This window comes from Mobula hypostoma, chromosome 5 (genome assembly GCF_963921235.1).
Source record: "Mobula hypostoma chromosome 5, sMobHyp1.1, whole genome shotgun sequence".
Taxonomy (NCBI): Eukaryota; Metazoa; Chordata; class Chondrichthyes; order Myliobatiformes; family Myliobatidae; genus Mobula; species Mobula hypostoma.
The window spans coordinates 49,952,475-49,979,674 of NC_086101.1; the positions used below are offsets into that span (position 1 = coordinate 49,952,475).

Consider the following 27,200-nt stretch of genomic DNA (forward strand, 5'->3'; position numbering starts at 1 on the left):
CACAAAACCCTTGGGAGAATATTTCAACAACTAAAATGAAAGTTGGACTAATAGAATCATTAAGTTTACATCAAACACTAAGGAAAATCCTTACTGCTTCATCTTTAGAACCCAAATGCAGAATTTAAAGCTCTTTTTGTTTTATTGGCAAGAGCAGTAATAGCTAAATACTATATTAATCATGTGATATTTTACAAAAGTATTTTCCCTCAAATGCCCAGAACTGACTTTTTCTGCAATAATCATTCAGCAGTTGCTCAAATCATTATTACTAATGACTAATTTCTTGAAATGCAGAGGATGTCTTCCCACTAAATGCTCCAACCACTAACTCTTACATTAATCAATGCACAGATTCTCAAAATGAATGACAAAAGAACACAAGAGAGTAGATTCAGTTCTTGTTAGAGTTCTAGCAATCACTAAACATCCAGTATTCCATAGAATATTAAATGCATTTTGCTATATCACTCAACACTATATCTTACATAACACACTACGAAAACCTGTATCAAATGGGAAATACTTCAAATGTACTAAAAAGATGCCATTAGTTGAGTATACTTCCATTTAAAAATTACTTTCCACTGTTGAAATTTGAATCACAGGCCCAGAAATCACTACCTTAACTTTATTAGAGCTTGGAATGATAGCATGATAAACAGAATCTCAGTTAAAAATACTCACCTAAAAGAAGATCTAAAGGAATCATCTCTTTAACAGCATCAAGAATTCCCCGCTGCCTTGCCTCTTGACCATCCAGTTCTCGGGCACAGGCCTTACAACAACCACACAGAGCGCAGCCAGACTCACCAGACCCACACCCACAAAGCCTGGAAAACACAATAAAACCATGCAAATTTTAAAAAATCCCTTTACATGTACCAGATATTTATTCTAATGCACTAAAGTAGTTAACATTTATCACATGGTGCTTCTAATCTTACAATTTAACACTACAGGTATAACATTGACTTTTACAAATTGTAAAAATACATTCCTAATGAACTGACAATGAATCAGCAGAAAGATAATGCAGCAGTCAGAAGCCTGGGAAGTACCACACAGCAGTGAAATCAAAGTCAGCTGATAATATACAACTAAATGCTGTAACAGTTAATAGAATTGATTGAACTTTGTACAATTAGACTCTGATGGCATTAACAAACATATTTAAAAACTGCAGAAGTGCACATAATAAATGAGCAACTGCACACACATTGAGGATGTCTGCATGAGTCAGTTTTATATAAGAATGCCAACTGAAATTCGAGTCTTCAACTATTGAATGAAGTTCACCTCTACTTAGGGCAGCTTAGAAGGAAATGTATGTTTAGGAATGCTGCCAGTTTTATCAGGTGATTGCCCCAAATGTCTCATGCCTTGCATCTTACCCTGTTCTGAAGTCCTTGCTATTTTGAATATAAGAAAAAATAAAACAGTTCGGGTAAAGAAATCAGAAACTATAATCAAATAGCATGATTTAGATTAATAGTCTCATAACCTACAATTGCTTGCCTATTAGTTACTAAGTTCAGAAGTTCTATACTTAAGAAATTCTATTTGGAGAAACATCTTTGATCACAATTTAACCAAAAATCAAACTGTTTGAGTTTCTCTACTGTGAAGATTATTTTATTTTAAAAATTATAAACTTCCAACAATAAATAAGATTTGAAAGATTAAGACTCCATGGCACTAAAAGTTAATTATGAAGGCGAGGAAGATTGCTTTTTTCAAACTATTAAGACATATCACATTTTTAAAAATTAATCTAAGCTTAAAAGGATGTGGCCTGACTTGTATTGGCATGATCTATAATTAAGAATACAGTGGATTTCTGCTCAGTCCTAATCTGCTGAGGCTTTTGGAGAAATAGTCAGATAGCAGTACTTGATTTGCGAACATTGCAAATTAATATCCATTTCATTCATGTAATAGTACATGCCGCCAATTGCTGCACCGTTAATCTTAGACACAAGATTTTCTTAGATCTGATTTTACACCCTCTAGAAGCAGTTGTCATGGCACATTGAACTTGAGCATAATGTTGACCAGAAAGAAAAAAACTTTGGTTCACTGATAATCTGCAAATAATCACAACTAATCCCGTAATGAGGTTAAAAAGTAGAAACTGGCTAGGCATTAGAGAAAAAAAAGTGCATAATTTACTGAAGTCTGACATCTCAATGAACGAATATTTCACACCAACCTTTTGAGATAACAAACGTCATTAAAGACTATTTCCTGAGAAGTTATTTAGAAATGTATTTGCTGCCAGAGTCCCTTGCACTTTCACTATAATAACCCAACCTGGAAAATGACCCCAAAACCTTCAGATATTGTCAGTGACATACCTTGTGAGGTAGTAGTAAAAATAGTACAATGTGATGGTCAGAAAAACAACAAGAAAAAGCTTCCTGCTATGTCTTCAAAATAAAGGAAAATAAATAACCTGAAAAATTGGTGCACTACTATAAGTGCTACACAGCTGTTAGTCTTTGTTTAAAATGGGACTAAAGCCTAACTTCTTTCATATTAAACTTCCTGTGTCTTAGGACAGATGTTTGCAAACCAATGTGCAGCTAGCTACCCGTATTGGATTCTAAATTAATGTTACAGTGAAAGGAGAGAGGAAATACTGATCAGTTGTGACATAATTATAACACTTTTGTTCAAGCCAGGGCAAATTGAGGCATGATCTTTGCTTGAATACAGACCCCCAAACTCCACTATTCTAATTATCTATGTACTCTAACCATATCAGGCAACCTAAAGTACTGAACAATTAATTCTCAATTGCATAAACAATGAACTATTATGCACATGGATGTCTGACACTGCTTAATCAATCAAAATGCCATACTCTATAAAACACAGTCAAATATGAACCTGCACTTCAAAATCAATAAGCTCAATTAACTGTTAGCTCATGAAGGAACTGATGTTTAGGGTACTTGAATGTTGATAGTTACCCATCAGGGAAGCCTCCAATAGTTATCATTTAAGAAAGGCTATTTAAGTGCCCATCTAAACTGAAATTCCTAATAACATAAGGAAGATCCAGTGGATGCCTTTGCCTTCAGGTTAAGACACCTTTCTAATGGAGTGCCACCAAAGTATGCTTTGCATTCATTTAAGGGAACAAACACCACTGATCTAATATATCATCCCACTCCCCAAACACGTATACACACAGACACAAACACATAAAAGTTCAAGAATATTCTCATGCAGAAAATGCCTTGAAATAAAACTTGTGACCTCAGGAAACTAGTGCATTGATCCAAACTGAGAATCTTTTTTGATACATGCACAGGCTAGACAAATATATGGCTATAAAACTTGATAACTAGAGGTTTGAAGGCTACGTTATTAATTGTAACATAAAACATTTTCAAAAGCTGTGAATACAAGTATATGGGGATTCACAGTGAACGAATCAAATACATTTTTAAAGAAACAAAAAAATTCTAATTTACTTTTATTCCTACTTTACTATTCCCTGGAAAATACAAGGCCACAAAGTGACATGACATTTGATAAAGTAAAATTTACAATTACCTGTCAAGTGCAGAGATAAAAGGATCCCAGAAGCCTCTAATACTGACGACAACAACAAGCAGGGATTACTCCATTTTTTAAATTTTATGAAAAACACCAAGACTAACCCAGAAAGAGAAAAAAAATCTCCACAGGATAAACAAAGATGCCTTCTTTAAAGGCAGTTGAATAAACATGATTTGATCTATTTTCTTAAAAAGTAGATTGTGACAGAAAACATTTCATCTCAAGCAAAGTATTAATATACTGAACTACAGGTAGAGTTTTGATGGAAAAAAATCAATATGTAACACTAGATGGTTTCCCTTTCCATAGATGCTTCCTGAGTTTTAAATTCTGTATTTGTTTTTTTAAAATCTTGCTTGGTTAACTTATCCTTTGCCATTTAAGATATACGTGCTCAATATTGAACAAAAGCAGAATGCAAACCCACCCTCCAGGTACTCTGTCTGGCCGTCCACTGCTGACACAACTTGCTCCATAACCTGTACAGTCTCCACATACAGTGCAGACCATGCATTGGTCTAACTTCCATTTGTGCATTCCAGGAGAGCACATTATGGATTTTTCATCCTTTTCATCCAGCTCTTCTTCCAAATCCTCATCCATCGCTGTTGCCATATTTTCTACATTAAAACCTGCTTGAAAGCAAACACAAGAGTCATTATGGTCAAAATATTTCTCATTACATTAATCTTATTCATTACCATCTACATATACTAATTAAAACGAGCTAAGTCAATAATATCACAGGAATTTCACCATATATCCCAACAGTTATTAACAAACATCAATTTATGTCATGTGGAAAATTAACAACTGATCTAGCATTGTTGCGGCATGAAGACAGTTCCAAACTCCTATCACTCTGAGGCTAAAGGCTTTTTTAAAAAATACACTCCTGAAAAAAAGCTTTCATATTTAAAACTTTGCACCTTAATCCTAGAAACTCTGACACGCAAAAATAATTTCTAATGGCTGTTTAATATTTTGAAAGCTTCAAGCAAACTACTGCATAACCTTATATCAATTCTCTTATTGACTTCATTTTACACAATACAGACCACAGATCCGATGTGTATGAGAATAACAAATTGGAATTAAAATGTTTACAGTGAAAAATTACCTGGTTTGTCATAAAAGTCATTCTGCAGAGCTTTTATAGATAAATGAAATCTGACTCAGAATGGAGAGACATTTTACTACCATTTATCCTATATGCTACCTCAAGTTACACCTGATGTTGGTGTTAACTGTATAGATTCCTCCCATCTCCAGCAATAATTTATTTGAATTAGTATCTTGGTGTGCCACTTTAAATTTTAAGAACATTAAATATACCATGAAAAAGATGGAAATAACTTGTGTTTGAATGAACTTTCTCATAAAATTGACTACTTCCTCTTACACACAAATTTATTCTTTCAAAATATATGAGTATTTTATTTACTTCAGACAAGCTTCTGAAGTTGTTGGCAACAATATTGCAAAGAAAAAATTGTTCAAGAATCATACTTGTACTGGTTTTTAGCTGGCTGTTCCATAGAGAGAATATAATTGCAATGTATGGACCAGCTTGTTTCCATCTCAACAAAGATGTTAGCAATGTCTCAGGGTTGCCCACAAATATTATGAACTGATGGGCTTAATGGACTTTGCATTTGGCCCCTTTTCATCAGTTAGCAGTAGTAGCATCACTCAATTTATTTGAATCACATACTTTAATCTACTGATAAACTTATATTATGCATTTAATTTCTACTGATTCAAAACATTCAACCAAATTTAAGTATTTTTAAATATAAATCTCCCTGAACTATTTTGAAATACTTCCAATAACCAGAGACATTTGAAAGCACTTTAAAGACCCCTGACAGCAGCAAACTGTCACAAAGCCAAAGTTGTCAAGAGAACCACTGTACAAGGCCTAGTAACTACTAAGTGAGGTAGTGTTCATGGGTTCAATGTCCATTTAGGAATCAGATGGCAGAGGGGAAGAAGCTGTTCCTGAATCACTGAGTGTGTGCCTTCAGGGTTCTGTACCTCCAACCTGATAGTAACAATGAGAAAAGGGCATGCCCCGGGTGCAGGGGGTCCTTAATAATGGATGCTGCCTTTCTGCCTTTCCATTTCTTGAAGATGTCCTAGGTACTTTGCAGACTAAATTTGCAATCCTCTGCAGCTTCTTTCTGTCCTGTGCAGTAGCACCCCCCCCGCCCCATACCAGATAGTGAGGCAGCCTGTCAGAATGCTCTCCACGGTACATCTATAGAGGTTTTTGAGTGTTTTTGTTGACATTCCAAATCTCTTCAAACTCATCATGAAGTATAGTCACTGTCTTGCTATCTTTATAACTGCATCGATATGTTGGGACCAGGTTAGGTCCTGGGGGATCTTGACACCGAGGAATTTCAAACTGTTCACTCTCTCCACTTCTAATCCCCCGATGAGGACTGGTATGTGTTCCTTTGTCTTAACCTTCCTGAAGTTCACAATAAGCTCCTTCATCTTACTGATGTTGAGTGCAAGGTTGGTGCTGCGACACCACTCCACTACTTGGCATATATCATTCCTGTACGCCTTCTTATCTCCATTAGAGATTCTACCAACAATCATCAGCAAATCTATAGATGGTATTAGAGCTATGCCTAGCCACAAAGTCATGGGTATAGAGAGAACAGAGCAGTGGACGAAGCACACACCCCTGAGGTGCACCAGTGTAGATCATCAGCGAGGAGATATTATCACCAATTCGCAGAGGTTGTGGTCTTCTGGTTAGAGAGTCGAAAATCCAATGCAGAGGGAGGTACAGAGGCCAAGGCCCAGGATTGTGGTGGTGGTGTTAAATGCTGAGCTATAGTTGATAAACAGCATCCTAACGTAGGCATTTGTATTAACCAGGTGGTCTAAGGCCGTGTGAAGAGCCACTGAGATTGTGTTTGCCATTGACCTACCGTGGCAATAGGCAAATTGCAGTGGGTCCCTTGCTGAGGCAGAAGTTCAGTCTTGTCATGACCAACCTCAAAGCATTTCATCACTGTAAACGCGAGTGCTACTGGGGGATAGCAGCATTGATAACATTCAAAATTTCCTCCTATGTCAGCCAACAGAAGACTTTTACCAAACCAAACATCCAAAGCATGAACATGCTCTCTTTTCAGATTTTTGTATTTCTACTACTTTCTGCCGGATCAACTAATATCAAGTTGCAAGTGACTTTATACTAGTGTCCAATGAAACAAGATAATATGAAGATTTGTAGAGGGGAAAGGTAGTGTTGAACTTAGAATAGTACAGCACAATACAGGCCCTTTGGCCCACAATTTTGCATCGACCCCTAAACTCTGCCTCCCATATAACCCCGCCCCCACCTTAAATTAATTCCTCCTTATACCTGTCTAGTAGTCTCTTAAATTTCACTAGTGTATCTGCCTCCACCACTGACTCAGGCAGTGCATTCCACGCACCAACCATGCTCTGATTAAAAAACCTTCCTCTAATATCCCCCTTGAACTTCCCACCCCTTACCTTAAAGCCATGTCCTCTTGTGTTGAGCAGTGGTGCCCTGGGGAAGAGACGCTGGCTGTCCACTCTATCTATTCCTCTTAATATTTTGTATACCACTATCATGTCTCCTCTCATCCTCATTCTCTCCAAAGAGTAAAACCCTAAGCTCCCTTAATCTCTGATCATAATGCATACTTTCTAAACCAGGCAGCATCCTGGTAAATCTCCTCTGTACCCTTTCCAATGCTTCCACATCCTTCCTATAGTGAGGCGAACAGAACTGGACTCAGTACTCCAAGTGTGGCCTAACCAGAGTTTTATAGAGCTGCATCATTACCTCGCGACTCTTAAACTCTTATCCCTCGACTTATGAAAGCTAACACCCCATAAGTTTTCTTAACTACCCTATCTACCTGCAGGCAACTTTCAGGGATCTGTGGACATGTACCCCCAGATTCCTCTGCTCCTCCACACTACCAAGTATCCTGCCATTTACTTTGTACTCTGCCTTGGAGTTTGCCCTTCCAAAGTGTACGACCTCACATTTCTCCGGGTTGAACTCCATCTGTCACTTCTCAGCCCACTTCTGCATCCTATCAATGTCTCTCTGCAATCTTCAACAATCCTCTACACTATCTACAACACCACCAACCTTTGTGTCATCTGCAAACTTGCCAACCCACCCTTCTACCCCCACATTCAGGTCATTAATAAAAAATCACGAAAAGTAGAGGTCCCAGAACTGATTCTTGTGGGACACCACTAGCCACAATCCTCCAACCTGAATGTACTCCCTCCACTACGACCCTCTGCTTTCTGCAGGCAAGCCAATTCTGAATCCACTTCGCCAAACTTCCCAGGATCCCATGCCTTCTGACGTCTGAATAAGCCTACTGTGTGGAACCTTGGCAAATGCCTTACTAAAATCCATGTAGATCACATCCACTTCACTACCCTCATCTACATGCCTGGTCACCTCCTCAAAGAACTCTATCAGGCTTGTTAGACACGATCTGCCCTTCACAAAGCCATGCTGACTGTCCCTGATCAAACCATGATTCTCTAAATGCCCATAGATCCTATCTCTAAGAATCTTTTCCAACAGCTTTCCCACCACAGACGTAAGGCTCACTGGTCTATAATTACCCGGACTATCCCCACTACCTTTTTTGAACAAGGGGACAACATTTGCCTCCCTCCAATCCTCTTGGTACCATTCCTGTGAACAACGAGGACATAAAGCTCCTAGCCAGAGGCTCAGCAATCTCTTCCCTCGCCTCGTCGAGCAGCCTGGGGAATATTCCTTTAGGCCCCAGGGACTTATCCGTCCTAATGTATTTTAACAACTCCAACACCTCCTCTCCCTTAATATCAACATGCTCCAGAACATCAACCTCAATCATATTGTCCTCACCATCATCAAGTTCCCTCTCATTGGTGAATACCGAAGAGAAATATTCATTGAGGACCTCACTCACTTCCACAGCCTCCAGGCACATCTTCCCACCTTTATCTCTAATCGGTCCTACCTTCACTCCTGTCATCCTTTTGTTCTTCACATAACTGAAGAATGCCTTGGGGTTTTCCTTTACCTTACTCGCCAAGGCCTTCTCATGCCTCCTTCTTGCTCTTCTCAGCCCCTTAAGCTCCTTTCTTGCTACCCTATATTCCTCAATAGACCCATCTGATCCCTGCTTCCTAAACCTCATGTATGCTGCCTTCTTCCACCTGACTAGATTTTCCACCTCACTTGTCACCCATGGTTCCTTCACCCTACCATTCTTTATCTTCCTCACCGGGACAAATTTATCCCCAACATCCTGCAAGAGATCCCTAAACATCGACCACATGTCCATAGTACATTTCCCTGCAAATACATCATCCCAATTTGCCAAAACATCATCCCAACCTGGAAACAGGTAGGATGCAGAAGGATTTAGAGAGATTAGGAGAATGGGCAAGCAAGTGGCAAATGACATACAATGTTGGAAAATGCACGGTTGTGCACTTTGATAGTAGAAATAAATGAGCGGACTATTTTCTAAATGGGGAGAAAATCCAGAAATCTGAGATGCAGAGGGACTTGGGAGTCCTTGAGCAGAACACACTGAAGGTTAACTTTCAGGTTGAGTTGGTGGTGAGGAAGACAAATACCATGTTAGCCTTCATTTCAAGAGGTCTAAAACACAAGAGCAAGGATGTGATGCTGAGGCTTCCTCAGGCACCTTGACTACTGTGATCAGTTTTGGGCCCCTCATCTTAGAAAAGATGTGCTGGCATTGGAGAAGGTCTGCAGGAGGTTCACAAGGATGATTCCAGGAACGAAAGGGTTATCATATGTCATGTGTGACACCCAGCAGAGGTACCGGACTGATGATGCTAATGAGAGAGATAAGAAAGACAATGGAGAAACATTCAAAATGCTAATAAGAGAGAAGAGAGGAATTAATGGGAAAGAAACACAATTCAGTTATTGACAGACCAGTTGCTTTGAACCTGAACTGTTTGAAGTTTGATGGACAGGTGATACCCCAGCAGGGGGATCAAAGGAACAGGTTTGCTAAGGCACGGGACACCACGAGACCCTGGGAAGAGCAGTGTGCCCCCACAAGTTGGTGGGAGTTTGGAGGTCCGGTTTGCAGGAACCGACCAGAGGCTCACAGGGTGTAAAGGTACGATCGACGGGAACCTGGGGTGTGTGTCCGCCCTTGCCTGGGTGCCGGGTTCACCACGGAAGAACGATCGTATCCGGAACGGAGGGGTCACAGTCGGTGACCACAGTGGGATAGAAGACATCAAAAGGTCTGCCCGAAACCAACTGTGAAGACATCCAAAAGGTCTGCCTGAAACCAAATTGCATCTCACTCTGTCTTCCCCCCGCCCAACTGTACGATAAAAGTGATTACTGCGAACTGCACTAAACTGAACTGAACTCTGCTTCACTTAAGACTGATCATTATACCCCTAGACTGCGATAGAGCTCGGTTGATTCCTATTACCCTAGTTCTGTGTATATGTGTGCATTATCATTGCTAACCTGTTATATTTATATCCTTACGATTAGAGTACTGTATTACTTATTTCTTTAATAAAACTTTATTAGTTCCTAGTAATCCAGACTCTAACGAGCGTTCCATTTCTGCTGGTTTGGCAACGCAGTTACGGGGTACGTAACACATACGAGGAACGTTTGATGGCTCCGGGTTTGTACTCGCTGGAATTTAGAAGGATTTGGGGGGGGGGGGGGGATATCATTGAAACCTTTCAAATGTTGAAAGGCTGAGACAGAGCAGATGTGGAAAAGATGTTTTTCGTGGTGGGAGAGTCTGGGACAAGAGGGGGCAGCCTCAGAATAGAGGGGCACCCTTTCAAAACAGATGCGGAGAAATTTCTTTAGCCAAAGGGTGGTGAATTTGTGGAATTCGTTGCAACGTGTAGCTGTGGAGGCCAGGTCATTGGGTGTCTTTAAGGCAGAGATTCATACGTTCTTGATTGGACATGGCATCAAAGGTTACGGGGAGAAGGCTGGGAACTGGGGTTGAGGAGGAGAAAAAAAAAAGGATTAGCCATAATTGAATGGCGGAGCAGACTCAGTTGGCCAGATAGCGTAATTCTACTGCTATGTCTTATGGTCTTATAGTCTAATGTCCAAGTATGTAAAAAGAGGAACCAATTACATTTTAATTATCAATCTATTGAGCAACATTACTAACAGCAAATCTAACAGTGTGGTACTCTTGAATGATATTCCTTACCTTTCCCTCCTTGACAGAGTACACCAGTTTCCCTGCCACATTGTCCCTTGTTGTTCACTCCAAATGTCCATACTTCTCCATTCTTTGTCAATACACAGGCATGCGCTTTACCCAAAGCTACTTGGCTCACAAAATGCCCCTTTAACTCAGTCACAAGACCTATTTATAGATTTGCATTAAGAAGAACACAATTAACCCAGTGATTATCAAACAAAAATTAAAGGACAAAGTATAAATCTTTATGGCATTTAGATTACGAACCCGAGTTGTCACAATAAACAGCATCTTTGCCAAACATGTACAGTTCTCCCTCTTTTGTTGTGATTGCACTACTTCCATTGTTGCATGCTGTATAGACTGCTGTTTTGCTTTCCATTTTAATCATTTTCTTTGGCTTGTAAGGTTTTGGTTGGCGTCTGCTTTTAGCTGCAACAGAGAAAATAAAAATCTAAATGAATAGCTGTTAGTGGCTATTGACGGTGGTGGCAATTCCAGAGAAAAGCAGATCTAGAATTTGGATGACATCATTCATTCAGGTTTTTAAATCTAAAATCTTCCACTGTGTTATCCTGTGTTGATCTAAGTGAACCAAATAGTTGCACCACCTGCTATGCAACTGTGGTTAGATGTTTAGCAACATCATGTGCAGCATCTTGCCAAAAGACGCTCTGAAAATCCAAATAAACATCCATTCACTATCCATCCTGCTGCTATTTCCTCACAGGCTTCCAACAGATTTGTCAAGCAAGATTTCCCCATAAGGAAATCCCCCATCATGGCTACTGTTCAAAGGCCTGTATACACTCCCATCAGGGTCTTATTACCCTTGCAGTTTTCCAATTCTATACATGGGGAATCTACATCTTCCAATACTATGTCATATCTCACTAAGGATTTGATTTTCTTTTTAAAAAAAAACACAACAGAGCCATTCCAACCCCCTGCCTTCCTGCCTGTCATTTTGAGACAATATACAGACATTAAGTTCCCAACTATGATCTTCTTCCAGACACAACCCAGTGATGCCTACAACATCAAACCTGTCAATTTCTAAATGCATTATATCATCTACCTTATTCCATATACTGTGTGCATTCATATTTAACACTTTCAGTGCTGTATTTATCATCCTATGCTGGCACTGGAGAGGGTCTAGAGGTGATTCATGAGAATTACCCTGGGAATAAAATAAATACAAGCAGCATTTGATAGGTCTGAGCTGTACTCACTGAAGTTTAGAAGAATTGGGGTGGGTGGGGGAATCTCACTGAAATCTATTGAGTATTAAAAGATCATTCTAAAAAGAACATCCTGGAAGGAGGAATTACTTAATTATTTAGTCAGAGATTAAGTTCTGATTAGTAAGGGGGAAGGCAGAGAATAGGGTTGAAACAGATAATAAATCAGTCATGATAGAATGCTGCAGTCAACTTGATGGGCTAAATGGCCTTATTCTACTACTTGGTCCTTATGTCTTGTGGTTGTCCATCAGTTTGTAAGCTGGCCCTTAAGCAACTCTGAAAGAGTGGGCTTTTTCATGTTACACTTTGCTCCACCCTGTCAATGATACCAATGGAAGGAAATTTAAAATGATTTGAAGTGATAACTATAATTTTCCCCCATTTTTTCAAACAGTAGAAACCCTAGAAAGTAAAACCGAGGACAAGAAACAGCAAAGTAGCTAATAGAACTGCTGCCTCTCAGCCCTGGTGATTCAAGTTCAGTCCTAACATTTGATACTCTGTGTGGACACTGCACACTTTCCCTGTGACATATGGGTTTCTTCTGAGTACTTCTGTTTTGTCCCATTACTCAATGATGTGAAGATCAGTGGGTTAATTAGTCACTGCTAAAGTGTCCCTTGTGTGCTAATGTGTGGTAGAACCTGGGGAGACTCGGTGAGAATGTCAGAGAAATTAAACAAAATTTGGGTAAATTATTGTTTTATTTATAGGCATCCTTTAGTCTCATGAGACCATGGATTTGAGCCTTGGAAGGTTTCCAGGGCGTAGGCTTGGGCAAGGTTGTAAGGAAGACCAGCAGTTGCCCATGCTGCAAGTCTCCCCTCTCCACGCCACCAATGTTGTCCAAGGGAAGGGCACTAGGACCCATGCAGCTTGGCACCGGTGTCGTTGCAGAGCAATGTGTGGTTAAGTCCCTTGGCTCAAGGACACACACACTGCCTCAGCCAAGGCTCGAACTAGCGACCTTCAAATCACTAGACAAACGCCTTAACCACTTGGCCACACGCCAACACAAATTATTGTTTAGTGATTGGTATTAACCCATTGGGCCAAAAAGCCTATTGTGTGACTACAACTCCAGGATACAGGAAGCCATTCAGCCCATCCATTCTACACAGGTGCAATCCAAATGGATAATACTCTCTCATATCCCTATATTTATTAAGCACTAATTCTCTTTAAAGGTGACCACTGGATTTGTACCACCACTGCATCATGTGATGCTTTATTAATATTAAAACAATTAAAAAGTGTATTTCCTTACATTCCTCTAGGTTTTTTTGTCCAGAATACAAAACACATTTTGTGTCTCAAGGATGGTAATACAGCTTAAAAACTAAATTATGGATGCAAAAGCTGGACCACTAACTTCATCAGAAACAGGTTTAATATTACTGAGATATGTTGTGAAACTTGTTGCTTTGCGGCAGCAAAACATTGCTATACATAATAATGAAAACCATAAATTATATTAAGTATATATAATAAAAAATAAACACATAGTGCAAAAAAAGGGGGGAAATACTGAGGTGGTGTTCATGGGTTCATTCTTCATTCAGAAAGCTGAAATGTTTCCCTTAACTGATGCAAGATCATTAAGATTGTTAGACCTGTCTGCACTTGAAACTGCATGTACTGAGAATATTGTGCATATTTTTCTTCACTAATGCCAATTCTGAAATGATACATTAGACTCCCAACAAGTTCATTCCCAAAGAGTTATTGTCCATTTTTTTTCCATGCTGTTACAAGAACAAATGAGCTGAAATAATTCTTTGGCTTTATAAATACATGGCTATTCCACATTAGAAAACTGACAGAAATGTTAATATACCCATGAGTATGTCTGTACCTGATTCGCCATCCTCGCCTTTACTGGCCAACCCAGTGAAATAAACACTTCCATCTTCAGCCACCATTAAGGCATGAGACCCATCATGACCTACAGAGAACTGTACAATCTTTGGCGATTTTGTGATGGGTAATTCGACCCACTTTCCTGCAGTAGGTCCTCCTTGTTTGATTCCAAGGCTCTGATATTTGCCAGTATAATGCATCTAGGATTTAAGAAAAATTGTATTTTCTTCAGTAAAATAACTAGACAATTTCATTCCACTTATCCATAAAATCTTACAAGACATCCATTGTAGAACAGTTTGAAAACAACTACTAAAAGTATAAAATGAGATTATTCTCCTTTGTCACAAATCATTCATGCTCCAAACATTGAAAATGGCCAAATTCAAGTTATAACCTGGCCTTTGGTTATTAAAACAAAAGCACGGATTTTACTGGACTACACTGATCAGCGTTATAGCAATCTTTGCAAAAACTGCTGTCTGCCATACAAGACTGCTTCATACGAGTACTGTTTAACTATTAACTTGTGAACAATATCCTGGTGAGAATGAATTTGAAATTAAATCATTCTAACACCAGTACTTGACAGGTACACTCTTGGCACAAATCAGTATTTTACAAATTAAACTTAAGTCACTCATTTCAATCCAACTATAATGATTGGCAGTGATCAAATAATCCTCACATATTGCTTTCTGTGGGCATTTGCATTACAACTTGCAACAACTATAGTCACAAGAAATCAGCACATTCTTTCATGGATCTGGATACCTGTGGTCAAGTTAAGTAATGGTTTCTCTATTTAAAGGATCACACTCAAAATAAGGACAAAACTAGAATGCCCCATTCCAGGGCAAATAAAGAACAGGAAGAAAAATCGTAAGTAGAATTGTATCAGGACCATGAAGGCTTGGCAAAGGCAAGACCAGAGAGCAAGGGTGGGAGAATCAACAGTGTGAGAGAAAATGACAAAAATTCAAGTTTAATTATCATTAAACCATACATAAATATATCCAGGTGAAACAGAGCATCTCCAGGGCCAACAGCACCAATGGTCATACATATACAGCACATATAATTATGATAGCAATGAACATACAGTCACACAAAATAAATAATATAGCCCAAGTTCCTGGGTGTCACGGCCTGTAGACTGATGGTGAAAACAGAAAATAATTTGAAAATTTTCCTAACTCCTCTAAAAGAATTGTACTCAATGTTATTACCACTCAGGAGGACTTTAAAAATGTGTTTCCTTTTGCATCGACTGCGTAATAAAGCAAGACATGTTAACCAATATCTGCAAATCTTGCCAGCATAAATTAAAACTCTAAATTGAATCTCTTCATAAAAGAGATGAGTATTAAACAATCAAATTATTGCTGGCAATTTTCTTATGTCAATGCAACTTTATCAATCTGATTTGGACCAATTATAAATACCATGCTATCACCACTAGCTTGCATTCACCTCCGAGTCAGATTTTAATTCTTAACCCCTCCCAAGCTAAACTTTCATTCTCTTTTTCAATTCTAAATAAACTTCTTAATTTTTCTTATTTTTTTTAATTTCTGCTTATAATGAGAATTTTCTTTATTAAAAGTAACTTTTTGAAAAAAGTGGAATGAAATGAAAACATTTCAACGATCGAAGGGTGAAGTTAAACAAAAGTCAAATCATAGACGAGTTTTTCGAGAGCACAGGTTTCAAACACTTTTTGGGAAATGATACTCTTATTGGTTTATATGCAGAATCAAGACAAGCAAGGCATTTCAAGGACTTGAACAGTTAATAAAAGGTTAAAAAAATTAAATCTGAAAAACAACTGAGTGAGGGTACAAATTGTTGAGAAGCTCCAAATGACATGAAAGACAGCGCCTATAGTTACCAGAGAATCTTTCTTTATAACAGTATTTGTTTTGTGCAAAGGCATCAAATACATGATTGTTCAGTTATCAGAATTAGCCCACAGAGTGGATCATAACTAACAAAATAATTATTTGACTACTTCTCTTAAGATGCGTGAACAATGAACAAAAGCCAAGAAACGACATCTACTCAAAGGTTTAATGTATTAGCATGGCTCTGCAGCAATTTTAGCAGAACTTTAGCAGCACTTATAGTGTTGATAAACACTATACCCGAAAAGGTAGACAAAAGACCTTCAAAATGTTAAACCTAGATACACACCTTTCCATTAGCAGTTTTCATTAGTGCAAATTCTCGACCTGCTCCAACGAAAGCCGACTCCTCATCAAATCCTGTATCTGGTAAATTCAGGAGGATGTCAGACAAGCATAATATGCAAAACTGTTGTATATCACTCAGATTAGTCACAGGACATCAAGACTTTTGCAGCATATTCATTCTACAATGTTGCACTGAGAAAAATGAACTGTCTTCCCATTTTCAAATCGCAAGGGATGTTCAAAAAGGACATGAACCAGTGAGTAACATAGCCATTAAGAAATTCATTCGTACAATTTTTCCCAAATAAAAGATATATCAATTGGAGCTCTTTCATTTATATTTTTGCATTAGCTTATCCAAGAAAAGTGCTTACGAGTCACTGCAAAATGTGTTGTACTGCAAGCCAGCTGAGATCATGTGATCGAGGTGGCCTGTAAAAGCAGGCAACAGGTGTCTGGCTGATGTGGCATGAGTCATTCTTCTGCTGCAAAACTGACACCGTGAAGAAACAAACAACAGGGAGGAAAAAATGAAGGAGAATAGATCTTGCACAACACAGGTGAAGAATACGGTATATTGGGGAAAAAAGATGGATAAAAAAAGATGGTTGAGAGCATATATTGTAAACTACTAGGACAGAAAAGAACAACTAAAATCCTAGTAACGTTTATTTAAACTCTGAAGAAATTTAGGAGTCAGAGGAAAGGCCTACTTAAAAGTCATAGAACTAAATGATTGTTCTGCTTTTTCCATAGTAGTTGAACTTTATGGTTGCAGTCTGGAATCACACGCAAGCCAGATCATGCAAGGCTAGCTGATTTTCCTCTATGAAGGACAGCAATCAGATGGATTTTCAAATGATTATTACTAACACCAACATACTTTTGAATTAAATGAATTTTTGAATTTCACAGCTGCAAAGCAGAACTCATTAAACCATCAGCACCTCATCTAATTCTACAGTTTTAGTCTGGCAGCATAAACACTATGCTATTCTAGCCTAATTGTCACAATTATTTATATTTTCATCTGAAATTCAGTGTTCTAGCCAAGTTAACACATTTAACTACCTGAAGTTGGTATACAAGGTATTTGGGAAAGTTGAGAAGGTACTAACAAGCAAGTTTGTGAATAACAAGTCAAGAATGACCAGCCCCTGCAACAAGAATGTGCTTCTCTCTTAAGGAAATACTACCCTCATCATTTCATTAGAAAGTTTCAGCAAATCAAAGCAAGTACAACAATTGAAAACATATCAGGTTAAAACACAAACTGTATAACCACACAGCTTCATTTCCAGTACTGAGTAAATGCTGATCCAAGAATGCATTTTTACAAAATCAATAAGACAGTGGCCTCTTAAGATCAAAACGTTACAACACTGAGCAATTTTATAACAGTTAATGAAGGCTAAACATAACGTTGTGTATCATTAATTTTTGACCATTTTCACCCACTATCATTAACTCCATCAACAGGAATTCTGCAGATTCTGGAAATTCAAGCAACACACATCAAAGTTACTGATCTCCCTCCTGGCACTTACCCTTGTAAGTGGAACAAGTGCTACACATACCCTTACACTTCCTCCCTCACCACCATTCAGGGCCCCAGACAGTCCTTCCAGGTGAGGCGACACTTCACCTATGAGTCGGCTGGGGTGATATACTGCGTCCGGTGCTCCCGATGTGGCCTTCTATATATTGGCGAGACTCGACGCAGACTGGGAAACCGCTTTACTGAACACCTACACTCTGTCTGCCAGAGAAAGCAGGATCTCCCAGTGGCCACACATTTTAATTCCACATCCCATTCTGACATGTCTATCCACGGCCTCCTCTACTGTAAAGATGAAGCCACACTCAGGTTGGAGGAACAACACCTTATATTCCGTCTGGGTAGCCTCCAACCTGATGGCATGGACATCGACTTCTCTAACTTCCGCTAATGCCCCACCTCCCCTTCGTACCCCATCCGTGATTTATTTTTATACACATTCTTTCTCTCACTCTCCTTCTTCTCCCTCTGTCCCTCTGACTATGCCCCTTGCCCATCCTCTGGGGTTCCCCCCCCCCGCCTTTTCCTTCTCCCTAGGCCTCCTATCCCATGCTTCTCTCATATCCCCCTTGCCAATCACCTGTCCAGCTCTTGGCTCCATCCCTCCCCCTCCTGTCATCTCCTATCATTTTGGATCTTCCCCTCCCCCTCCCACTTTCAAATCTCTTACTAACTCTTCCTTCAGTTAGTCCTGACGAAGGGTCTCGGCCTGAAACGTCGACTGTACCTCTTCCTAGAGATGCCGCCTGGCCTGCTGCATTCACCAGCAACTTTGATGATCATTAACTCCATGCCCAATTAGCTATATTCAACAAAAACATCAATAGTCAAAGCCAAAGAATATTAAATATGATTGCATCATTATCCAAAATGCATGTAGATCCTTCCAGCAAGTATTATGTAGTTTTAGATGAATGTTTTCTATTCCCATCTCAGGACTGCTGGGATTCAATAACAACTTGCATTTATACAACATCTTTAACACAAAAAGACATCTTAAGATGCTTCAAAAGAGCCTAAATAGGAAATCAATTAGACTTAATTTTGGAGGAGAGGGTAACGGAAAGATTTAAAGAGAGGTGACAAAAGAGTTGGGCATCTAATGAGGGACATAGCAAGGGACTTAAAAGAAAATCAAAGGTATTCGAACTAGTGTTTGCTTCCCAATCTAGTTCATTTCCATGTTCTGATCTACAGTCATTTAATGCCCCCCAAGAGACATTTCATCAGCAACAATTCCCCTACAAACCCTTGGGTGGCACAATCTGACAGCTCCAGAGCTGATGCCTTACACTCTAGCAATGCCTGTGTGGAGACTGCACACTCTTCCCCTGGGTTTTCTCTGGTTCTTCCAATTCCTCAAGTATCCTAAAATACTCGCATTTTGGTAGATTACCCAGTCCTTGTAAATTGCCCACTTATTTAGGTCAATTGGGGCTGATGGGAACTTGGGGAGGACAAAGTGGGGTTAGTATTAGCGACTGAAAGCAAGAGCAGACTCCATGCCTCCAAGGACTTTCTCATAGAAACATAGAAACACAGAAAATAGGTGCAGGAGTAGGCCATTCGGCCCTTCGCGCCTGCACCGCCATTTATTATGATCATGGCTGATCATCCAACTCAGAACCCCGCCCCAGCCTTCCCTCCATACCCCCTGATCCCTGTAGCCACAAGGGCCATATCTAACTCCCTCTTAAATATAGCCAATGTACTGGCCTCAACTGCTTCCTGTGGCAGAGAATTCCACAGATTCACCACTCTCTGTGTGAAGAAGTTTTTCCTAATCTCGGTCCTAAAAGGCTTCCCCTTTATCCTCAAACTGTGACCCCTCGTTCTGGACTTCCCCAACATCGGGAACAATCTTCCTGCATCTAGCCTGTCCAATCCCTTTAGGATTTTATACATTTCAATCAGATCCCCCCTCAATCTTCTAAATTCCAACGAGTACAAGCCCAGTTCATCCAGTCTTTCTTCATATGAAAGTCCTGCCATCCCAGGAATCAATCTGGTGAACCTTCTTTGTACTCCCTCCATGGCAAGGATGTCTTTCCTCAGACTAGGGGACCAAAATTGCACACAATACTCCAGGTGTGGTCTCACCAAGGACTTGTACAACTGCAGTAGTATCTCCCTGCTCCTGTACTCGAATCCTCTCGCTATAAATGCCAGCATACCATTCGCCTTTTTCACCGCCTGCTGTACCTGCATGCCCACTTTCAATGACGGGTGTATAATGACACCGTCTCGTTGCACCTCCCCTTTTCCTAATTGGCCACCATTCAGATAATAATCTGTTTTCCTATTTTTGCCACCAAAGTGGATAACTTCACAATTATCCACATTAAATTGCATCTGCCATGAATTTGCTCACTCACTCAACCTATCCAAGTCACTCTGCATCCTCTTAGCATCCTCCTCACAGCTAACACTGCCACCCAGCTTTGTGTCATCCGCAAACTTGGAGATGCTGCATTTAATTCCCTCATCCAAGTCATTAATATATATTGTAAACAACTGGGGTCCCAGCACTGAGCCTTGCGGTACCCCACTAGTCACCGCCTGCCATTCTGAAAAGGTCCCGTTTATTCCCACTCTTTGCTTCCTGTCTGCTAACCAATTCTCCACCCACACCAATACCTTACCCCCAATACCGTGTGCTTTAAGTTTGCACACTAATCTCCTGTGTGGGACCTTGTCAAAAGCCTTTTGAAAATCCAAATATAACACATCCACTGGTTCTCCCCTATCCACTCTACTAGTTACATCCTCAAAAAATTCTATGAGATTCGTCAGACATGATTTTCCTTTCACCAATCCATGCTGACTTTGTCCGATCATTCCACCGCTTTCCAAATGTGCTGTTATCACATCTTTGATAACTGACTCCAGCAGTTTCCCCACCACCGACGTTAGGCTAACCGGTGTATAATTCCCCAGTTTCTCTCTCCCTCCTTTTTTAAAAAGTGGGGTTACATTAGCCACCCTCCAATCCTCAGGAACTAGTCCAGAATCTAACGAGTTTTGAAAAATTATCACTAATGCATCCACTATTTCTTGGGCTACTTCCTTAAGCACTCTGGGATGCAGACCATCTGGCCCTGGGGATTTATCTGCCTTCAATCCCTTCAATTTACCCAACACCACTTCCCTACTAACAAGTATTTCGCTCAGTTCCTCCATCTCACTGGACCCTCTTTCCCCTACTATTTCTGGAAGATTATTTATGTCCTCCTTAGTGAAGACAGAACCAAAGTAATTATTCAATTGGTCTGCCATGTCCTTGCTCCCCATAATCAATTCAGCTGTTTCTGTCTGTAGGGGACCTACATTTATCTTTACCAAGTCTTTTCCTTTTTACATACCTATAAAAGCTTTTACAGTCAGTTTTTATGTTCCCTGCCAGTTTTCTCTCATAATCTTTTTTCCCCTTCCTAATTAAGCCCTTTGTCCTCCTCTGCTGAACTCTGAATTTCTCCCAGTCCTCAGGTGAGCCACTTTCTCTGGCTAATTTGTATGCTTCTTCTTTGGAATTGATACTATCCCTAATTTCTCTTGTCAGCCACGGGTGCACTACCTTCCTTGATTTATTCTTTTGCCAAACTGGGATGAACAATTGTTGTAGTTCATCCATGCAACCTTTAAATGCTTGCCATTGCATATCCACCGTCAATCCTTTAAGTGTCATTTGCCAGTCTATCTTAGCTAATTCACGTCTCATACCTTCAAAGTTACCCCTCTTTAAGTTCAGAACCTTTGTTTCTGAATTAACTATGTCACTCTCCATCTTAATGAAGAATTCCACCATATTATGGTCACTCTTACCCAAGGGGCCTCTCACGACAAGATTGCTAATTAACCCTTCCTCATTGCTCAAAACCCAGTCCAGAATAGCCTGCTCTCTAGTTGGTTCCTCGACATGTTGGTTCAAAAAACCATCCCGCATACATTCCAAGAAATCCTCTTCCTCAGCACCTTTACCAATTTGGTTCACCCAATCTACATGTAGATTGAAGTCACCCATTATAACTGCTGTTCCTTTATTGCACACATTTCTAATTTCCTGTTTAATACCCTCTCCGACCTCACTACTACTACTATTAAGTTCAGTGAACCTCAGTGTGCCTGATAAGTTATAGTTCAGAAATACTGGAATAAACCATGAGCAGAATACAGCACTTATGGACCGAATTTTGTTCTAATCCCGAATCATACACAAACAACAGTATCTCTTCCACTGTCCCAACTGATTTGTTAACCTATACCGGATAACTCCAGCAAATTGTCTTTCAGCAGGCAATGCAGGATATGTTGGTAAATATTTTATCCAAATGGGCTGCCCATAGTCTAGAAAGCCAGAGTAGAAATTAGTGGAGCAGTCAGCTCTTGAGAGGTTGTGTTCTGTCGATGTGGGGAAATGGTAGAATACAAATTGGTGATCACAATGGAAGCAATCATGTGGATAGGGGAAAATAGAGGTGACAAGTATGGAGAAGAGTAGGGAAGATTACAGCAACTGCTTTACATGGCAAAGACAAACAACTGAGCCTGCCGCTCATACTTACAGTCTATCTTGCCTTATTTCACTTGATACACTTTTCAAAGCTGAACAAACCCCTCAGCACAATAAAAATAGTTCAAAATGCAGTTATAGACTATGACAGGTCAACTGCCTTCATTAAGATTGGACACAGATGTCCTATTCTGTTTTTTTTTAAATTTTACACCTGTAATCATAGAAACACTTGATTTTTTTTTGAGGTTTTGAAACTCCTCCTGTAGTCTTAAGGTACTGACCAATAGCTTTTGTTGTTTTATTCTTGCTGGCTACCCAGGGGAAGGAGCTGGAGAGAAAGCCAATGTTAATACCAGCCATCATAATGCCAAAAATCAAGTTTACTCATTACTGTTTTTTGTGGAAATTTTCCCCAAATTTCTGAGAAGGAATCAAATAGAGGCAAGATAATGATGCAGAAAAATATATATATATCATCAGCATTTAAAAACACTTCAAATATACTCATGACAAAAAAAGCAAATCACAAATTATGAATCCTTACTAATGATGTGCAAGTCTTTCTCTAGATCAAATAAAGAGAGGCCACAGGCATGTAAACACTTCCTGGCTAACTTGAGCTGCAGCTCTTGTTGAAGTACAGGCTCGGTGCTTGTTGTGTATATCCGAACTACAAAACCATCCTGCAAAAGGGGAAAACAATGGAGATTACTCTGGGTAAGTGCTTTATTGCCATTGAAGTTCATCTAATTATAACTGGATAACGATTACAATAGGGTTTTTAAGCAAAATTGTGTGAAGTATCAGTGCACAAAAAATACTTGCATCTTTTGATGCAGTAATCTGATTGATATATTCTCCATCGGTGAATAGGATGTTCTGTCCTCCAGCTTGACAACCTGAAAAAGATTAATTTATAATTTGTTTCTTATAATTCTCATAAATAACTTTGGAATTTAAGTCAGCATGTATACGGATTATCTTTGTTGCAATTACTTTAAATCATTTAACTCTGAGATAATCATGTTTAAACAATGCAACCTTTAGTCCATAGGTGTAAATTCCATATACTGATAACTTCACCACCAGTAAGGAACAGAAGAAAGTGCCATAAAGCTGGTATTGTAACACAAGGGATGTAGCAGAAGTGTTTAGGTTGCAATTTTTCTTCTGGTAGAAAATATCTTATTTAGTAGACTCAGTTTTATGGCTATTGGCACAAAGAATCAAGGATAATGGAATAGAATTGCTTTATTTTAATTATGATGATTTAAGCACTGCCTGGAAAATGAAGATGAAACAGATTCAACAGTAAATTTCAAAACAGTACAAAAACTAAGAGAGGAACTTAGCAGGCAAGACAGCATCTGTGCAGTCAGAGGGATAATCAATATTTCAGATTGAGATCCCGTATCAGAATCTCTAACATGTAAGCATTACTGAAAGGCCCTTTTCCATAAAATTATGTTAGTATAATTGCAACTGCTATTTCATTTTTTAAAAAATTACTTCTGATGCAGAGACATCAATTATCTCTGCTTCTACGGATGCTGCCCAACCCACTGAATTCTTCCAGCAATTTGTTTTTTGCTCCAGATTACAGAACACAAGTAAAATTGAAAATAAAATATGCTTATGGACAAGAACAGAGAAGTGTGATAAACAGGAAAATTTCCAAACACTAACAGAGGAACAGCAGGCCAAAATGGTTTCCTGTGTTGTTCAGTTTCGTCTAGTGTGAACAGCTAACAGAAAAGATCTATGATGTTCCCTTTTTGGCCACAGAACGAGGAAAATAATTCAGAATTTCAGTGGTCTTTTGTGGTCTGGGGATGAAGTGAAAATAACAATAAGTAGATCAATAGACCTTTTACAGTTACTGTCACCTTTCACACTTTGCACTGCACCTCAATTGATTAATTTCCAAGTGGAAATTAATTTACTGCAAAATATAAAACCTCATAACCTCCTAAGATGTATCCATCATTAAGACATTTTTCATAAAATTACAATACAAGAATTCAACTGTTAGCCTAATTTTCATCTCACAACTCCCCCTGCACCCCATTCAAAGACTACTTTATAATTAAATTGTGACATACCTGGAAGATTAACTGTGCTTTCTTGTTCCAAGGTTTCTGGATTTATGGACATTGCTGTCATATTATGGTTATTCAAATCCCTGTATAGTAAAGAACCCTATAAAAATGAAGAATAATCACACCTTGGGTTGAGCCATTATCTTTTGCCCAAAATTGTTCATTTCAAAAAGAATCAAAAATTTAATTAGTATTTTCATGCCAACAGTTCTCAAGCATTGCAACCAAAGATTAAACTCCATATAATGAAGAAAATCTACTAAGGCAATGATGTTTTTTTTATATATCAACAATGATTTCATTAAATCATTCACCACAGAATGCATATTTTTGATGATTGCCATCATCTAAATACTAATTACTTGAGTAAATCAGAAACAAAGCCACACAAAGAACTTGGAAGTGCACGTGAAAAATTGAACACGCATTCTAAATTTCAGGAATAAATTTATCCTTTGTACAAATAAACATTAAAATATATTTCCATTCAGTTTGTTTTATTTTTCATAAAGAACAAATGAAATGGTTTTAAAATTTCTTCCAAGAATTCGATTAAGTATTCCTCCCTCACTACACAGATGACAATACAAACACAGCCACCAATTTTCTAAACAAGTTTCCTTTGATTAAAAACAAACTTAATTACTTGGTTGGTTAATTTATAAAAGTGCAACATAGAACATAGAATAGTACAGCACAGTACAGGCCCTTCGGCCCACAATGTTGTGCCGACCTTCAAACCCTGCCTCCCATATAAGCCCCCACCTTAAATTCCTCCATATACCTGTCTAGTAGTCTCTCAAACTTCACTAGTGTATCTGCCTCCACCACTGACTCAGGCAGTGCATTCCGCACACCAACCACTCTCTGAGTAAAAAAACATCCTCTAATATCCCCCCTGAACTTCCCAACCCTTACCTTAAAGTCATGTCCTCTTGTATTGAGCAGTGGTGCCCTGGGGAAGAGGCGCTGGCTATCCACTCTATCTATTCCTCTATTATCTTGTACACCTCTATTATGTCTCCTTTCATCCTCCTTCTCTCCAAAGAGTAAAGCCCTAGCTCCCTTAATCTCTGATCATAATGCATACTTTCTAAACCAGGCAGCATCCTGGTAAATCTCCTCTGTACCCTTTCCAATGCTTCCACATCCTTCCGATAGTGAGGCGACCAGAACTGGACACAGTACTCCAAGTGTGGCCTAACCAGAGTTTTATAGAGCTGCATCATTACATCGCGACTCTTAAACTCTATCCCTCGACTTATGAAAGCTAAAACGCCATAGGCTTTCTTAACTACCCTATCCACCTGTGAGACAACTTTCAGGGATCTGTGGACATGTACCCCAAGATCCCTCTGCTCCTCCACACTACCAAGTATCCTGCCATTTACTTTGTACTCTGCCTTGGAGTTTGTCCTTCCAAAGTGTACGACCTCACACTTCTCCGGGTTGAACTCCATCTGCCACTTCTCAGCCCACTTCTGCATCCTATCAATGTCTCTCTGCAATCTTTGACAATCCTCTACACTATCTACAACACCACCAACCTTTGTGTCATCTGCAAACTTGCCAACCCACTCTTCTACCCCGACATCCAGGTCATTAATAAAAATCACGAAAAGTAGAGGTCCCAGAACAGATCCTTGTGGGACACCACTAGTCACAATCCTCCAATCTGAATGTACTCCCTCCACCACCAACCTCTGCCTTCTGCAGGCAAGCCAATTCTGAATCCACCTGGCCAAACTTCCCTGGATCCCAAGCCTTCTAACTTTCTGAATAAGCCTACCGTGTGGAACCTTGTCAAATGCCTTACTAAAATCCATATAGATCACATCCACTGCACTACCCTCATCTATATGCCTGGTCACCTCCTCAAAGAACTCTATCAGGCTTGTTAGACATGATCTGCCCTTCACAAAGGCATGCTGACTGTCCCTGATCAGACCTTGATTCTCCAAATGCCCAGAGATCCTATCTCTAAGAATCTTTTCCAACAGCTTTCCCACCACAGACGCAAGGCTCACTGGTCTATAGTTACCCAGACTATCCCTACTACCTTTTTTGAACAAGGTGACAACATTCGCCTCCCTCCCATCCTCCGGTACCATTCCCGTGGACAATGAGGACATAAAGATCCCAGCCAGAGGCTCAGCAACCTCTTTCTCTCGCCTCGTGGAGCAGCCTGGGGAATATTCCATCAGGCCCTGGGGACTTATCTGTCCTAACGTATTTTAACAACTCCAACACCTCCTCTCCCTTAATATCAACTGCTCCAGAACATCAACCTCAATCATATTGTCCTCACCATCATCAAGTTCCCTCCTATTGGTGAATACCAAAGAGAAGTATTCATTGAGGACCTCGCTCACTTCCACAGCCTCCAGGCACATCTTCCCACCTTTATCTCTAATCGGTCCTACCTTCACTCCTGTCATCCTTTTGTTCTTCACATAATTGAAGAATGCCTTGGGGTTTTCCTTTACCCTACTCGCCAAGGCCTTCTCATGCCTCCTTCTTGCTCTTCTCAGCCCCTTAAGCTCCTTTCTTGCTTCCCTATATTCCTCAATAGACCCATCTGATCCCTGCTTCCTAAACCTCATGTATGCTGCCTTCTTCCACCTGAATAGATTTTCCAGCTCACTTCTCACCCATGGTTCCTTCACCCTACCATTCTTTATCTTCCTCACCAGGACAAATTTATCCCTAACATCCTGCAAGAGATCTCTAAACATCAAAATCTTTTGGGATTTTTTCCTGAATGAATAACAAATTAAGTTAACAAAGGAACCCCAAGCACTATAGTGCAATGAGATTTTTCACATTTGGCATACCTGTGCAAATCCCAGCCATGATCTTCTGTCCTTCCTATTCCTTATCCGGGAAGTTGAGTTGTATACATGGCCCTTTT

At 39.6% G+C, this 27,200-nt stretch overlaps 1 protein-coding gene across 17 annotated transcripts in view; it reads right to left on the reverse strand.

Annotated features, from left to right (window-relative positions):
* Nucleotides 1-27,200, reverse strand: part of mycbp2 (MYC binding protein 2) — a 227,685-nt gene that overhangs the window by 145,471 nt on the left and 55,014 nt on the right. For 12 of the 17 annotated variants that reach the window (XM_063048481.1, XM_063048475.1, XM_063048480.1 and 9 more), the window contains exons 7-16: nucleotides 27,124-27,195; nucleotides 24,293-24,389; nucleotides 23,016-23,089; nucleotides 22,735-22,873; nucleotides 16,121-16,197; nucleotides 13,923-14,127; nucleotides 11,088-11,252; nucleotides 10,827-10,985; nucleotides 3,998-4,205; nucleotides 688-833 (exon numbers count right to left, since the gene is read on the reverse strand). In XM_063048481.1, the coding sequence (XP_062904551.1) occupies nucleotides 688-833; nucleotides 3,998-4,205; nucleotides 10,827-10,985; nucleotides 11,088-11,252; nucleotides 13,923-14,127; nucleotides 16,121-16,197; nucleotides 22,735-22,873; nucleotides 23,016-23,089; nucleotides 24,293-24,389; nucleotides 27,124-27,195 (1,342 nt within the window). The remainder of the gene's footprint in view (nucleotides 1-687; nucleotides 834-3,997; nucleotides 4,206-10,826; nucleotides 10,986-11,087; nucleotides 11,253-13,922; nucleotides 14,128-16,120; nucleotides 16,198-22,734; nucleotides 22,874-23,015; nucleotides 23,090-24,292; nucleotides 24,390-27,123; nucleotides 27,196-27,200) is intronic. The other 5 variants (XM_063048487.1, XM_063048473.1, XM_063048482.1 and 2 more) reach the window with 1 other exon arrangement.